At 37.9% G+C, this 17,293-nt stretch overlaps 1 protein-coding gene across 1 annotated transcript; it reads left to right on the forward strand.

Moving 5' to 3' along the window:
- The first annotated feature begins 515 nt into the window (after nt 1–515).
- Nucleotides 516–11,692, forward strand: LOC110969447 (uncharacterized). Its single transcript, XM_051955596.1, has 5 exons — nt 516–723; nt 1,646–2,005; nt 5,554–5,670; nt 10,800–10,861; nt 11,600–11,692. Exons 1-5 carry the CDS (start codon nt 690–692, stop codon nt 11,690–11,692), a joined length of 666 nt encoding a protein of 221 aa, XP_051811556.1. The 5' UTR covers nt 516–689.
- The last annotated feature ends 5,601 nt before the right edge of the window (nt 11,693–17,293 follow it).

The following is a 17,293-nucleotide window of genomic DNA, read 5'->3' on the forward strand; positions in this document are numbered from 1 at the left end:
ACAGACCTGTGAACATGGCGTTGTAGAATTACTGTCCATTACTTTCCTGCTATTAAATTAAAACTATTTCAACAATCAATTTCTGGCTTTCTCTGAGTTCAGCTTCTTAAATGTGAATATTTTTCTGGTTTCTTTCCTCCTCTGTGAAAATAAACTGAATATATTTGGGTCACGGATGAAACACGAACATTTTATAGACCAAATAAATCGATGAAGCATTAGTTTTATTCTTGCTGGTTACCTATTATTTTTTATTATTATTTCCAGTGGATTCTTTGTTGTTCCGTGTAGAGATGCTAAATCCTCCCCAATGATCAAAGAACAAAGGATATTTAATACAATATTACATTCATATTTCTTTTCAGTCCAGTCGTACCGTAGGATCACAGATTAACAACAGGAAGTAGTAGTTTTACTTTGAAGGCAGAAACCTGCTGTGTCAGTGAATGTTGACGGATCTGCAGAGAAACGAAACTTAAAGCTCTGAGGTTTCTGAGTTCAGAGGAAGAGTTCAGAAAAAACTTCACTGTTCTGTTTTCCTGCTGAAACGTGTTGTTGGTCTCTGAGTTATAAAAAGAAAAAAAACCACTTCCTCAGTCTGAAATAAAATCTTCAGTCAAAGCACCACTCGGTCCTCCTGCAGCCGGTAGACACACTGGACAACACCTGGACAACACCTTTAGTCTAATATGGCCGCTCTCACCTGGCTCCTCACCTTCATTTGTAAGTTCATGCTTTACGTTTAGATGCAGACAGGAACCAACTCCCTGACCCAAAGCTTAGAGTCTGTCTGACCTTCAGTTAGATCCAGAGTTTCTGATCTGATCTGGGGTCTATTTGTTCTGGTTCTGATTACATCTCCTGTGGTTCTGGTTCTGGTTCTGATTACGTCTCCTTGGTTCTGGTGACGTTCCACAAATGAAAGCAGACGAGCTGCAGGTGTGAAAATGAGATCTTCAGTCTGATTGGTTCAGCGGGGTGGACGCAAACAGAAAAGGCTTTTTATTGATTTGTTTTTGGTTCTGGACTGTTAGTAATCATGTTTAGTTTCTACTTGTGAGACTTTCTAAGAATTCAATCAAAAATGTAAAGTTCAACATTTTCCAGCCCTGCTTGTGAGACGTTAACTTTAAAGACTTTATTTACCAGATAGAACAGGTTTACACGATGACTTCATCAAAGTTCTGAACTAAATGTTTGGTTTTTGTGCTAAAAGTTTCACATTTTACTCCAACAGCTGCAGCTCAGTTTATTAGTTCAGTTTAGAGGCTTTAATGCTAAATTATCATTTCAAACAGAACCAGTCTAAAGTTATCTTAGAGTTCCTAAGTTCTCAGTGTCTTCAGAGATACTGACTCTGGTCTAAAGGTAGATCTAAAAACCAGCAGATGAACAGGAGGACGTCTGGTCACGCTCATCTGTCGTTGGTGTAAAAACAATCACTGTTTAACTTCATGTTGATGAAATACTAGCTGGTTCCAGAACTTTAACTTTGGACCAGCTGTGACCATCAGTGCTAAATGTCAGCAGAGAAAATAAACACACAAAGACGTCCATGTTCCTGTAACCCGTCTTCTGGAATCCATCTACTGAATCCTCTGTATCTGATAGCTGATCTTCAGCCTCACCTGCTGGCTGTCTTCAGGTGCTGCAGGAAGTCACCTGTCGTCAGCCTCACCTGTTCTCCGCTCAGCCCCTGAAGTCCAGGCTGGACAGAACGTTTCTCTGAGCTGTAACCTGACGTCCACGGAGGAGATCACCTGGTTCCTGCTGCGTTCTGAGCAGCTGCTTCCTCTGCTAACAGTAGCTGAGAGTAAACTACCGGGGAACGTGGTGAGTTTCCACTCTAGAAACCCTCGTCTGAGCTGGGAGAGAGACGAGCAGACGGGGCTGGTTGGTCTGAACCTCCAGGAGGTTGAAGAGGAGGACGTTGGGCTGTATTTCTGTACCTCACGGCTCGACGGAGATGTTCTGGCAAATGGAGGAATTCTCCTGACTGTGAATGGTAAGAGTTAATTTCTGTTTTTACAGGAACAATTATTCGATTATTAAATTGATGTAAACTAATAAATCAGTTGCAGCTATTTTGATAATTGATGGATTGGATGAAGTGAATTTTCGTAGAAATGATCTTCTTGCAGCTCCTTAAATATTCTTATTCTCTGTTTTTTTTTTCATTCTTAATGACAGTAAATGGAATATATGTGGGCTGTGGACAAAAGAAAACATCTTCAGCTTGAGAAAACACTGACAAAGCAACCAACTGAATCATCCTGAAACTAATTGAGAATCAATTAATCAACAGTAATCCTTAGCTGCAGCTCCGCCTGTTAGCAGCTGCATTCAGACAGTTGGTTTTCATCCAGAGTCAGTTTTCAGAGCAGAAAATAGAAGCAAAGATGTTTCATTAGGTGTCCTAAACTCTGAAAGGCTAGTTTTGTAATGTTTATGTGCTCACTTCAGCTAAAAGATCAGCAGAAATCAGCATCAGAAGCATGTTTCTATAGAACTGTCCAGTGAATTTGCAGCAGATTTATGAAGTGCATCTAAAAGTAGTGAAAAAGCAATATATGTTTCCATTCATCGCTTTGGATCATTTAAATTAAGCTGCAAATTAGACTCAGTAGAAAATACCAGAAACAAAACGGTAGCCTCCAATCCACTAAAAACCTCAAAGAAGATGATGGGAAAAAAAACTAAAATGTTGGTCATCTCTGAGGGGAAAAAAGGAGAGAAATGTTCAGGGATGGTTTCCAGTCAAGAAAACTGTGAGTCCTTGATGTCAGCTCTTTGTGATCTAAATGAAATTAGTTTGAAAAGCTGCTTCCATTTCCCATAAAGTTTAGTGACTTTATAGGAAAAGTCAAAACACCTAAAGAGATCTTAAACTCTTTAACTTTGTCTCATTCAACACAAAGCATGAATTACTGAAGCCCTTTGAAAGACAGAAAGCTCAGAATTACTCGATGAGGAGTCTTTACCCTGCAGGAATTTATCAGTGAAAAGGTCCTTTATTAGACCTCCACATTCAAAGCATTTATAATAAATAACAAAAAGTGATAACGGACACTGAATGCACCACATGTAAACCAGATGAACCAGACTGAGTCTCTGCAGAGCAGAAAGTCTATAGAATAGATTTTATATCCACTCTATGGCGTCGTTTCCTCGTTGGTCCATGATCATACTCATGACATTATTAGCCACTGTCATACATGTCATACATGTCATAATGTGTGTCTGTGTGGCAGCTTTTGTTTTTTATACGTTGTTCTTTTAGTTATTTTTTTTTTAATTTTCAAATATAAATTCATATAAATCCAGTGGTGCAGAAACTCAGCAGCAAAAAGAGACATTACCTTTTCGTGAGCAGTTTTTCAGACGTGACAATCTGTGATGATTGTGGAAAATGTAGATGAAATAAGAACTAAACTGTTCAGTCATCCCTTATTTGCTAAATAACAAAAAGAAAAGTAGCTTTCTGCCTTGTTGTAGCCTGATGTCAGGAATTAGTCTTGATGTTGTTGATCTCTTTTAATTTACCAATTGCAGCATGCCCAGAAGGGAAAGGCTCAAGAAAGACAAAGAAAAGGAATTCTTAAGATGTTAAAATAAATGCTGATACAGAAAATGTGTTCCTGATTTTTTTTTAATTTTTTTCAAATCTCACTGTTATTTTAAGGCAGCCAGTGGTTCTACACGCTGCACAAGGTGCCCTTTTTTACCCACTGAGCACCTGCTCCCCAAAATGTGTGTGCACGCCACTGCACAGTGGTGTGTGCATCACTTTGTGAGGTTAAAGTGAACTAGTTTTGTGTTTAGCTTTGTAAAAAAAAAAAAAAAAGGTCATGATGACATTTGGTGGAAATAAATAAAATCATTAAAATAATGATTTTATCTTGATAAAACCAACAACCAGATCCTCATATGTTCGTTGCTGTGCAGGACGTCAATAGATGCTAAATTATCTTTGTAATGGATAGAAAACTAGGAGCTGCTTGTACTTTTTATGAAAGACAGAACAAAAAAAACTAAAAATAGATGTGACCTCAAAGATCTTTTAAAGCTTCATATGGTTGAATCCTCTTGAAGTAATTATTTTGTTAGAAAACTCCCATTAGCGTAAAAGTGTTTCTGAAACCTCTGAATCTGCTAAATGAAACTAAACAAAGTCTTACTCTGTGTAAGTTCATTGGTTTTACAGTCCTGTTTGGTTGTTAGCATAGCCTGTATAGTCTGTTTGGTACCTTCTCCCGTTAGCCAAAAACACAGTAAAAAACATCTGTAGTTGCTAATAAGACTTTTTTTTCTTGGTTTAACCAAACATCTTAAAGTGTTTTAATAGATATGACAGGTAACCTGAATAACATAAAGAACACAGAAATCAACTAATTGTTGAAGCTAACAGCTAGCTTGTCGATGATAGCCTATAAACAGTGCAAGGCTTCAGTTCTTTGTTCTTAATTGCTAAAGATGAATCATGTTTTGTTGCATAAACCAAATAATTTTACATGTAATTACAACTCTTTTATCATTTATGTTAATTACAAATTAACATAAATGATAATCTTATTTATTCTGTTTTATTAGTATTAAAACAATAGAGATTCTTTTTTTCTTGTGCTATCAGAACCTCTCTGGCTGCTGGATGCTAACAAAGTGCAGCGCATGCTACGTGATGTTAGTGAGACCGGGTTGCAGCCCGATCTCACGGGGATTCCACAATAATATGTTTTAAAGTAACCAAACAGAAGGTAATACAAGTTTATTCTAAGATGCTAACAGAAAACAGAACATCATCTTTTATATATTTTTTAATTTAACTTTAATTTTGGTTGGGACTGAAAATGTTACCAAAGGGAAAATAATTTAATATCTTTACTCGCTACCTGTTCCAAGTCAATAAATGAGGTTTTGAATATAATTTTTACTGATAGCATCAAGGGAAGACAGAGGTTTTTTTTTTTATTATTATCTGGGTGTGTTTATCCATCCATCCATACACTGCTTGATCCTCATTAAGGTTGCAGAGGGGGGTGCTGGAGTCTATCCCAGCTGACACCCTGGACAGGTCACCAGTCTGTCACAGGGCTACATATACAGACACACAATCACACTCACATTCACACCTACGGACAATTTAGAGTAACCAATTAACCTCAGCATGTTTTTGGACTGTGGGAGGAAGCCGGAGTACCCGGAGAAAACCCACGCATGCACAGGGAGAACATGCAGACTCCATGCAGAAAGATCCCAGGCCCAGGCCGGGATTTGAACCGGGGATCTTCTTGCTGCAAGGCGAAAGTGCTAACCACTACTCCACTGTGCAGCCCTGCCTGAAAACAGCCTGATGCTGAATGTTTAACTTTAGTTTTAGCTGTCTGCAGCTCACAGGAAAATTCAAATGAAAGATTTAATAAGTTTGTTGACAGCAGTCCACATCTGGAGATGAGTTCTATACACCTTAAAAACAAAAATGAAGACTTCAACAGGAGTGTAAAATGTGAAAATATCAACTGATCCATAATGAAGTGCTGTTATTTCTGTTTTAAGGAGCTGATGGGGAGTCCAGCAGAATAAAGCGGCCATGTTGGAGTCTGGGGATCTGTGTTCTTCCAGGTTTATTCACCTTCAGCTTCGTCTGCATGCTTGGATTCTACCTGTGCTCAGGTGTGTGGCTGGTTTGATCTTTGTTCAGTGAAATCTGATGTAGTCTAAAACAGCAGCTCAGGACTGATCTCAGTAAAACTCAGTGCTGGTGGAGAAATATTATATTTTTATTTTATTATTAGTAGAACTTCTGTCTGCAAAACTTAAATAAAGTATTCTGAATATTTAAGAGTTCCTCGTCTACCACCATAGACGGTATAATATCTTTATTCTACTGTCCATGTCTACCACTGATGAGTCAGTATCACATCTATTTGTGTGCCTGTTCTGCCCCCTGCTGGTGGACTACTGGAACTGTCACATTAACCTCGAAACCAATCAGAACATCAAGTTCAGCATCAATTATGGAATTCAGCTTGTATTGCAATAACTTTGGTACAGACAGAAACAGCATAATCCTATTTTATCATTTTAAAACGCTAACTTTGAGTCAACACTCTTGTAAGTTACTTGATGTTCCTAAATTTATTTAGTAATTTGTTTTGTCAGGAGTTGTAGTTTTCTAAAGCAGACTCTAATTAATACAAATAATGATAGTTTACAACTCATGCTGTGACCAACATGAAGCTTAATCACCAAAGATTTTCTTGTTAACTGAACATTTTACCTGATAAACACTTTTAATTTTAGTATTTTGGTCTGTTTGATGCTAATATGTGCATACTCCTACTAAAGTAAAATAATGAAGGCGTGACTTTTACTTGTGTTTTTGCACTGTGGTAATTATAATCTATTATGAATCCTACATAACCAAATGAAAGTTACAACATTAACAGGAATGTTAAGTTTCTGACTGTAGTTCTGGTGTGTAAAGCTGCTCGTACAGTTTATTACTGACTCGTATGAAAACAGCTTTTTCTGAAAGTAAAAATAAATGAAACAATCATCAGTGCTCTCTGAAAGGATGTTTGCTTTCAAAATAATAAACGCATCAGAAGGGCAAGTTAACCAACAGAAATATAATTAAAACTTCCTCGATTGGTAAAGATTTTAGAATTTCTATTGCTAATAATTCCAAATATGAAACTAAACTAACAGTACAATCTGTCATTTTATAGTGTTTGGAATGAAGATGCTTTTTGTTTTGTAATAAAGTTTAGACGTTATGAGGATATTTACTGTCTGCTTATAGATTACCAATAAACCAGGATCTGTGTTGTCTCCATTTAATTCCATACAGATGTTAGGAACACATTCAAACAGAAAACAGGAAGAACTGATTATCTGTAGTCCTGTTAGCTGGATGGACTACAGAAGAATAATCATAAAGTACATCAGAGAATTATTGAATATTACAGTTAAAATGAATTCGTAGCAGTGAGGCTGAACGTCAGCATCATGACTCAGCAACATTTTAACCCAGATCATCATCATCTCAAATGTGAACTGTGAGAATAATAAAACCACCAGAGTTAAATCAGATTGTTTGTCAGGACAGTTCAGTTATGAGCAGTAAGGAATAAAAATAGGGAGTATCGGTAAATATCAGTAGACATGAATCAACCTGTCCTCTCCACAGGTTTCATTCTAACCATCCACCATTAATCCTTAAATCATCCATCTCTGAGTCCTTCAGGTCCGTTAATTAAAGCTTCTTAAAACACTGAACTTCACAGACATCAGCAGAAATTCCCTGAAAATGCTGCTTTTGCAGCAACTTGGAAAATCGAAAATTTCTCTTGAATTCAGAGCTCAACTGGAAAAACTGACAACCTTATATCCAGTGGTGGAAAGTAACTAAGTACATTTACTCAAGTACTGCGCTGAAGTCCAGCTGTTGAGGTACTTTACTATTTTCTGCCCTTTCTGCTTCCACTGCACCGCATTTTAAATGAATTATCAGATTTTCTACTGCATTTATCAGACAGCTGGAGTTACTTTAAATAAGCAGATCAAATGCAAGTTTTCAAAAACAACCCAAACCAGTGATTTCCAATCTTTTCCTCATGTCTCTGAGATGTTAGCAGCTCTAACAGTGAAATCCTCAGTAAATGTTCCAGGGATCTGATATCTCAGCAAAAAGGTTAAAAAAAATTGAAACGGGTTTGAGCACCAAATTTTTTCTCTTTCTTTCCTATGAACGTGTTTGGAGCCCTCAGATTTATCTGCTGTTGTCTTTAAAACTGGATTTAAAATGGTTCAAATGTTGAATTTCCCTCAGGATTTTTAAAGTATCTATCTGTCTGTCTGTCTGTCTGTCTGGAACAACAGTAATGTTGACAAACGGATGCTCCACCATTAATAAACTGCATTTTGCTGCTCTGTACATTAACTTGTAACAGAATAGTTTTTTCTTTGCTGCATTTGTACTTTTACTGAAGGAAGACTCTGAATTCTTCATCCACCACTGTTTACGTGCGTATCTTGTCCTCCACTGTTTCTATAATGTTGAGTGTTTATGTTTGGGAGTCGTGAAACTCTTCGGGCTCAGAATGCAAATTCAGATTCAGAAATTTCCAACCTCCGAGTTGAATCAAGGTCATCACACATCAGTAGAGCGTGATGAGGCCGCTAGGAAGGCACCATTAAACCATGAAAGCTGTAAATTCACTGCATAACTTTTAAAACATCTTTACAGAACTGTGAACTGATTTTCGTGATTATTTTTTTTTTTGATGTTGATAAGAAGACGTCTGGCTGAATCTATGGGTTCATACGTGTCCTGGTTCACGCCTCCTTCAGCAGCAGGCCGTAGGGACGGATGGACTCCTGGACGATGGCCCTCGTCTGGATGTCGTTGCGTCCTTCAGGGACATACACCAACCACACATCTTCTCTCTGACACTTCACCCTTTTGTCCGGGTTGATGCGGTTCTGGAGAACCACTTTGTACGTCTTTCCATCCACTTTGGACTTGAACTTCTTGCAGTGTTTCTCTGCCATGTGGATGTCTGGTGTGGAATAGACGCCTCGGCCCTGGTGTCCTTGGTGACCACGGAGGCGGCCGCTGCATCCAGAAACTCCGGTTCATCTTTGGGGTTCCTTCATGAGTCAGGATGATGCCCAGGGAGCCGTCCATGTTGTGTCCGTGGTAGGAGACGGGCCAGGCGTCCTTCCCCGTCCCCAGCCAGCCATCTCCGCCGTCGTACTTCTGGATGACGTGCAGGGCGACCCGGTTCCACCCGCAGGGACGAACGTACTGCTCATTACCTCGCAGGAACTTCCTGTCGCCGTCCTGGAGGTCAACAGAGGAGGTTTAAGGTTAGAGATGGAGTCATCTGAAGGACAGTGCTGCTTTCTGATGGAGACCTAGATGTGTCTGTAGTACAGAAGCTAACAAGTACTAAATCATCGCCTGATTAGTCTGATTTCCACTGTAGGACTTGGCTAGGTGTGACGTCATCAGAACATTTATAGAACTGGCTTCCCAATTGGTCCTTTCTGTTTGACAGATAGTTCCTGGACATAACTCTGTTCTATGTAGGACATAGAACAATGGAGATTTGTTAATTTAGCCTGTAGGATGAAATTTACTTTGTTTTTGGGGATGTTTGTGAAGACAAGACTTCTACCGGAGAAGGACATTAAGTCGGCAGAAAAATTCTGTTTGTTGGGTCCCCAAATGTAACCAATCAGCATTTCTCTTTGAGGTTAACCAATCAGTTTTTCACTGGAGAAAGTCAGTTTTTCTACACCGAAAGAACCTGAAAATGTTCTACATGGGAGGTTCCTGCAGTAGAAAATGATCTGTTCATATTCGTTCTTGGTCTGAAACCTTTTTCTCTGATGAAATAGTTCCGTTTTAAATCATTATATCATAATTAGACTCACATTTTACAGTTCAGTGTAGCAAAAGAACACAATACAAGACCCCCAAAGCAGCAGCAGTAGTTGTTATATAAATGCTAACTTCATCACGTTTTAACGTTGATCTTGCTGTCATTCTGCAGAAAACACGACCATAAAACCTAACATAAGCCGAGCTTTGATCAGATAAACCCTCACCTTTATCTTGGTGAAGTCGTAGTCGAACTGCGGATGGAAGAAGTCCTGGGGTTTATCTTCACCGTGGTTTTGAGGATCTCTTCAGGGGCAGGTGTCAGCGCTGGGGGGAACTGTACATGTCCATGTCGTCCACATCCTGCAGAGATAAAGTCCCTAAGCTCTCCACATGGGTACTCCAGCTCTCTGAAGCCCTTCTGTCTGTAATACTCCTTCAGGGCTACGATGTTGACGACGTCCTGCGGGTTGATCTGGGAGGCTCCGGTAGTCGACTCGACATTGCAGCCAGAGAGAGCTGAGAGAGCCTCCAGACAGAGCTTAGTGTCCGGCATGACGCAGACAGGAAACAAGGAACTTTACCTCCTGTAGTCTTTTATCTCCTCTGAGTTACATAAAAGGGTTTCCTTGAAGTTCATGTAGAAAAGGAAGAACTCACTTTCTGCCTGCTGCTCGGCACAAACAACTCGCCCTAGTTTCTCTTTCTTACTTTCATTTTCATTTATGCTTCCTGTAAATCAGAGCCTGGTCAGGAATGAGGGCATGTTTCAGTCTGGGTTAGACAGTCTCCTCCTCCTTTTGTTTGTAAAAGACCTGAATAATGTTTAAAATCATTCCAAGATTCAGGAGAAATCACCACACAGGATTAGCAAAGTATTTAAGCAAGCTGTAAATGTTTTATTTAGATAGCACAGGACAGGATTTACAACAGAAAAACTTATAATGTCCTTTTCTGACTAATGTTGGTCTGATCTGTGGGTCTTATTTGTGAACTTTTAGTGTGTCCATTTATTATATGTTTAGTTTGTTTTTTAATATGTCAAAATCGGAGATCAGATTAGGAACGATTCTTCCAGACTTAAACAAATACAACAATACTGGAATTTCACTCAGTATTAAGAAAGTGTCCGTCCACCCATCCATCCATTGTCCATAAACAGGAACCAGGGTCTGAACTATAATTAAATTTCTAATTAAAATCCGTGTTCCAGGTGGTCGTATTTTCGGGACTTGCAGCTCGAGATGCAGCAAATAATCTGCATTATTCTGTGAAATTTAACGGTCAGTCAGTTCTCTTAGTGCTGATTTCATGTTTCTAAAACTCCTCATGCAGTCGACTCACTTTTTCTGAGTCATTGGAGTCACATTTGAACTCAGCTCAGAGACCCTCTACCCTCGTCTGTCTGCAGGTAAACCAGCTGGTTGTTGCTGTAATCCAGAAAGACGGGACGCCAGCCTGAGGACCACCGAGGTCAGAACATGTCCACCCACCTGAGCTTACTCTTCTAAAACATCACATTCATCTCCATTAAACAGAAAAAAAGCCCTCTGCTTCTCTATTTAAATCACAGTCACCAGTTTTCCTTGAATTGTCAACAACCAGAATAAACTAAAAGCATTGAATCAATATTTACTATGAAGAGTCTTAAAGTTTTCCATCTATAAACTCATTTCCAGCCTGTAGAAGGTCAGGATGGAGATAATAACGGTGATAATTCAGGAAATAACCATCTGTTGTTGAAACCAAAGCTGCTAAAATCACTTCTGTTTATTTATGATGTAGAGAGCTTTAGTTTCAGGTGGTTCATAAGATTCATTATAATCTTTATTTTCAGCTAGTTTATGTGATTCTGAATCTATTATTGTAAAAGTATTTAGATCACTACGACATCCAAAATGTAATAATTGGTTTTGTATAAAATCTAAGGTAAGGGTGAACTAACACCCTGTAAACACATTAGTCTGGAGATAATGATTAATTATTATATTCAAGACTGAATTATGACTCTGTTATCTGTCTTTCTTTAAAAACCTGGATGTATTTAGTTTCTACAAAACTCTTGTTTCCATCAGACTCCACATTATTTATAACTACATTTTCATGTCCCAGCTTTATTTTCTAACTGAAACTGAATATGTATTTTTAAGAACATAAAGACTCGGATTAATTTTAATGTGTTGCTGCATTAATCCTGTTTGTGTTTTGCAGGAAGAGTCGCTGCATTACCTCCAGTCTGAAGCTTCCCACACAAGCCCCGCCCCTCTGGCAGGCCAGAGCCCCGACTGGTCGAAGAGAATGTGACGTACTCAGCAGTGATGAGTCGCAAGAACCTGAACCAATCACACAACCACAAATAGAAAAGCCTTTTACTCACTGTTGTTGCACTGATTTGAATTTTAGTGTTTGGATGTTTGTTGTAACGATGAAGTTTGTTCACCTCCGGAGCTTGTTTCTCTGGAGGTGAACAACCCCTAAAATAGTAATAACAATGATAATAATATTCTAAACATTAATGGTTAATTGTGATTAATGGATGTAGTTGAAGTAGACGTCCTCTCACTGACTGTATGAGCATAAATTATTTATCTACATGTGAATATATTATAATAACATTATTATTGGACATGTGATACAGAACATGACACGGATACCTTAGTGGCTTTTAATCACCAAATGTGCACTCAGGTGTGAAAAGGTATAATTATTATAATTATTTTTAATTACTTATAAAAAAGCAGCAGTTCATAAGCTTCTAATTTCACATGTGTGTTGGTTAGAGATGGCTGATAACTTCTAGACTGTTACATATGTGGTCATAAGTCCATAGTTTCAGTCAATAAGCAGCTTTTGTTTCCATGTAAACATTGTTGGTGTTCAGAACACCAGGGGGCGCTGCAGGATGGAGGTAAATAATTAAAGACTGGTCACCTTTATGAGAAAAATCCCTCATATCTATAGTAAATTAGATTTATGCTCATTTTATTTCATAAATACATTCATAAACATCACTGTGATGAATGATTCATTGATGGTTTTTCCAATAAAAAGTCAAACATTTGCTGATTTTAGGTCAAAATAAAGATTTGCTGCTTTCTTTGGATCATACCACACAGAAAATTGTTCCATCTTTGAGCTAAAACTAACAGGTAAAAGAAACATTTATGACTTTTATAAGCAAACAGGACATTTTAATATCTTCCTATTTAAATAAACTAATTATAAAGTTTTCTGTGACTGAAGCTGCACCGACTTGATGGAGAAAAATAATGTGACTGTACTTTATGTAAAGAACATTTTCTGTTCCTGATGTTTTGGAGCTTTGCCCATTTAAACCAAGAATGATGTACATAAACAGAAACTGAATGTTAAACATCTCTTATCTGTTTATTTTTCTGTCTATGATGTTTAGAGCCTCTACTGTCTTTATTTCACTGTTAAATGTTCCTTTTCCAATAAACTCTTCTCATACCTAAACCTGCTTTTACTCATTTTATGTTTTTTGTCATGTGGATATTTATTGTTTTGTCATTTTTACATTTCTTTTCAGGTGTTTCCCGTGTGAAGTGACACCATCCGGCTTCCTCAAACGCAGGTATGTTTTCTGACTTTATTATTTCTGTGCAGATTTACACAAGTTAACTGACTGGAGCTAATCATTTTCAGGGTGTGACCTGGTCAGAAATAACAGCTTTATTATTTTCTTTCACTTTTACTTCATGAGAGAAGAGGAGACTCAACATTAAAATCCCTACAAGTCCGTGCAGATAAATAGAGGGAAATAAAGACCTATGTGTAGATAAATAAAGGGAAATAAAGACCGATGTGTAGATAAATAGAGGGAAATAAAGACCTATGTGCAGATAAATAGAGGGAAATAAAGACCTATGTGCAGATAAATAGAGGGAAATAAAGACCTATGTGCAGATAAATAGAGGGAAATAAAGACCTATGTGCAGATAAATAGAGGGAAATAAAGACCTATGTGCAGATAAATAGAGGGAAATAAAGACCTATGTGCAGATAAATAGAGGGAAATAAAGACTTCAGTCAGTTGGTTTCATTTAAATGTCAAAAGCAGCAAAAGCGTCACACTTTCCTGTTGAACATTTAGAGGAAACTGGATGACATTTTCTAGCTGTGATGAAACAATCTGCAGAATGAAAGGATAAAGACATGTTTCATTAAATCATTTATACAGAAACCAACAGTCAGAAAATGTGGTTTGGAAATTCTGCTTCAGATTTTTTTAAATCACTGAATCCATTTTTATTTATATTAAGATTTAAATATAGAGCTTGGAAAACTTTTTAATTCATAAAGACACAAAACCAGTGGAGATGAAGCCGTTTCACATGTTTATAGTTTAATGGTATAATGCTGAAATGATATTTAAGTTTCTAACTTTGAGCTGTTTTGTCAGAATATATTGATTTATAATCACTAAAGTTGAGTTCATCTCTGTGAAAAGCTGTCATTTAAGCCTCCTGTCAGGCTTAAGCTTTAGTTAAACTGGAAAAAGAACAATTCACTCTTTTAAGAGTAAATCCATCTGAAGCCAACACTTTTTTGACCATCTCTGATTTTTCTCATTTTCTTATATCATGAAATATGGATATTAATAAAGACACTACAGACATTTTAGATCAAGATATCAAACATCAAGATATAAGTTCTCTTAAAATTGTGTTGACAAACTTTTAGCTTATTTTTTGAGGCGATTTTATTTTTAATTGTCTTGCAAACAGTTTTAAATATTAATCTAATTTCACTCATGCTGTTTTAAAAGTTTATGATTGAAAGGTTTAACAGAAATCAGATGGTTGAGCAGAAAGCCTGTGATGATTTCAGACGTAGTTTTCCAACATTTTTTTTGGATCATTGGGCAGTTTTTGTAAACATTTTATGTCAATGGTTGATAAATACAGTAAGATAGAGTTGTAGGTAAATCAGAGACGCTCCAGCAGAAGATTCCTGATCTGAGATGGAATAAATGAATCCATAATTTATTAATCCATGAGTGGGTTTGTTCTGAGACAAAGGAGACGATGACTGTGGCGTAGAGACAGTTTAAAGACAAACGAATGATTCGGACTCGGCGTGTTTGCGTTTCTATCTGGCAGCAGGTCTGGTGATGACGGACGAGTAGATCACACTCTGGTCCGCTGGAGTCCTGCCGGGTCTTTCCCTCCAGTTCTGTCGGCCCAGAGAGGCGTAATGGATCGTCTCCTCGACAGCCTCAGAGTCTGCAGACAGATTTAGTTATTCTCCTGTGAACAGATCTGAGATTGCAGCAGTGTTCAGCGGTCGGAGACGTTACCGGTTTGTCCACTGGAAGTCTTCCACGGCTGCAGCTCGGTGTCTTCATGTCTCAGTGCTGCTGCAGAGGAAACAGCATTCAGGTGATGATAGAAAAATAAACCACAGAATCATCTGCAAACAGGCAGACTTCTACTGAACGTTAATTCCTGTTCCAACAGAAGTATTTGTGAAAATCCCTGAATTACATGTACTGCTTCAGGTCTTTAAACACAGAACCAATAAGAATCATTTACATTTGTTTATTTAGGAAGAGGAAATCAGAGTTATTTTTTGTGCAAGTTTCTTAATCATACAGAAACATGAAAAAAGATATAGAAGAAAATAAGAAAGTGCTTCTAAATGTAAAAAAAAAACAGGTTTTGTGCAGTTTTTTCAGAATGTGGTGATATATTTAAATTATCTATAAAAAAATTTCATGACAGAAGTTTCTGTATCTACACAGTGCAAATATCCATAAATGTCTCTTTAAAATCTGCGAAATCCAGATGTGAAAAATAGTTCATGTAACAAATAAACTGTACAGAAAATCGTGAAAAATATCATTCATTGATTACTATTAGTTATTTTAATGTTTGCTGGTTCTATATGTAAAGTGTCTGAGGGTTTGAAAAGTGCGAGACAGATAAAATGTATTATTAATGGATAAGTTTTTCCATCAATAAGTTCTTCATTAACTTTGAAAATGTTTTGTAACTTTTAATCTGTTTTATTTTTCTGGATCAGAGGGAGGTTTCACTTTAAGTCCGTTTCCCCTCAATTTTCTTTTTTTAAAAATTGTGAAGAAAAATAGTTAGAGCTGTAAGAAAATAACGGATTTCAAGAAAAAAGAAAATTTAACAAATTCTATCTGATGATCTAGAAGGTCACTCTTACCACTGTTTTCTTTCCTTAGAAAATTAAGAGGAACTAAAGAGCAGAGATTGGTGAAACGAGTAAAAACCACCATTTCATAGGAGAAAAGGAATAAAATCTGGCTTCTGTAAACTCTGTGGTCAGTTCCACTTTAATGTTTCTCGTCCTGATGTAACCAACGTCTGTGAGAATATTTTATATGTTGTACCCGACTCTTTCTGCTCTTCCTCCTTTACACCAAAAACAGAAGAATAAATGTAGAATTTAACCACATCTTATGAAACAGGTTCAGTTCCTGGTTTCTGTTTAGATCAGGGACTTCCTGCCTGTAGTTATATTTGTTCATTACATCATTATTGTTTAACTTATATCTTTTATAGAAGAAAAATGTTCAAATATGAAAAAAAGTGTTAGTAATAAATTCTTGTCTCATTTTTTATATCGGATGTTTTTAAATACTCTTTTGGGACCTCAAACCTTTTTTTTCTTTTAACATTTTCTAATGTAAAGAACTCAAAACAATGATTAAGTTAATTTTCTTGTCATTTGTTTCAATTAAACCTTCTCAGTCTATTGTCTGGATAAAATATAGATATTATATCTTCTTCTTTTCCTTTCGGCTTTTTCCTTCAGGAGTCGCCACAGTGAATCAATTGCCTCCATCTAACCCTGTCTGCTGCATCTTCTTCTCTCACACCAACTACCTTCATGTCCTCTTTAACCACATCCATAAACCTCCTCTTTGGTCTTCCTCTAGGCCTCCTGCCTGGCAGTGGGAAACTCAGCATCCTTCTACCAATATATTCACTCTCTCTCCTCTGGACATGTCTGAACCATCTCAGTCTGGCCTCTCTGACTTTATCTCCAAAGCCTCTAACATGTGCTGTCCCTCTGATGTACTCATTCCTGATCCTATCCATCCTGGTCACTCCCAAAGAGAACCTCAGCATCTTCAGTTCTGCTACCTCCAGCTCTGCCTCCTGTCTTTTCCTCAGGGACACTGTCTCCAGACCAAACAACATGGCTGGTCTCACCACAGTTTTGTAAACCTTTCCTTTCATTTTAGCTGAAACTCTTCTATCACACATCACACCTGACACTTTTCTCCAGCCGTTCCAGCCTGCCTGTACACGCTTCTTCACCTCTTTTCCACACTCTCCATTGCTCTGGACTGTTGACCCTAAGTACTTAAAATCCTCCACCTTCTTGATCTCTTCTCCCTGTAACCTCACTCTTCCACTTGGGTCCCTCTCATTCACACACAGATACTCCGTCTTGCTGCGGCTAACCTTCATTCCTCTCCTTTCCAGGGCAAACCTCCACGCCTCTAGCTTCTCCTCCACCTGTTCCCTGCTCTCACTACAGATCACAATGTCATCTGCAAACATCATAGTCCATGGAGACTCCTGTCTAACCTCGTCTGTCATCCTGTCCATCACCATAGCAAACAAGAAGGGGCTCAGAGCTGATCCCTGATGTAGTCCCACCTCCACCTTGAACTCCTCTGTCACACCTACAGCACACCTCACCACTGTCTTACAGTCCTCATACATGTCCTGCACCACTCTAACATACTTCTCTGTCACTCCAGACTTCCTCATACAAAACCACAGTTCCTCTCTGGGCACCCTGTCAGAAGCTTTCTCCAGATCTACAAAGACACAATGCAGCTCCTTCTGACCTTCTCTGTACTTCTCTATCAACATCCTCAAAGCAAATATTGCATCTGTT

This window comes from Acanthochromis polyacanthus, chromosome 11 (assembly GCF_021347895.1).
Source record: "Acanthochromis polyacanthus isolate Apoly-LR-REF ecotype Palm Island chromosome 11, KAUST_Apoly_ChrSc, whole genome shotgun sequence".
Classification (NCBI taxonomy): Eukaryota; Metazoa; Chordata; class Actinopteri; family Pomacentridae; genus Acanthochromis; species Acanthochromis polyacanthus.

What these genes read in the sequence shown, in the direction of transcription:
- LOC110969447 (XM_051955596.1), top strand. Translation starts at nt 690, where the DNA reads ATGGCCGCTCTCACCTGGCTCCTCACCTTCATTT. An exon ending in CTGGCTCCTCACCTTCATTT is followed by an intron (nt 724 to 1,645) that starts GTAAGTTCATGC and finishes GGCTGTCTTCAG; the next exon opens with GTGCTGCAGGAAGTCACCTG. An exon ending in TGGATTCTACCTGTGCTCAG is followed by an intron (nt 5,671 to 10,799) that starts GTGTGTGGCTGG and finishes GTCTGTCTGCAG; the next exon opens with GTAAACCAGCTGGTTGTTGC.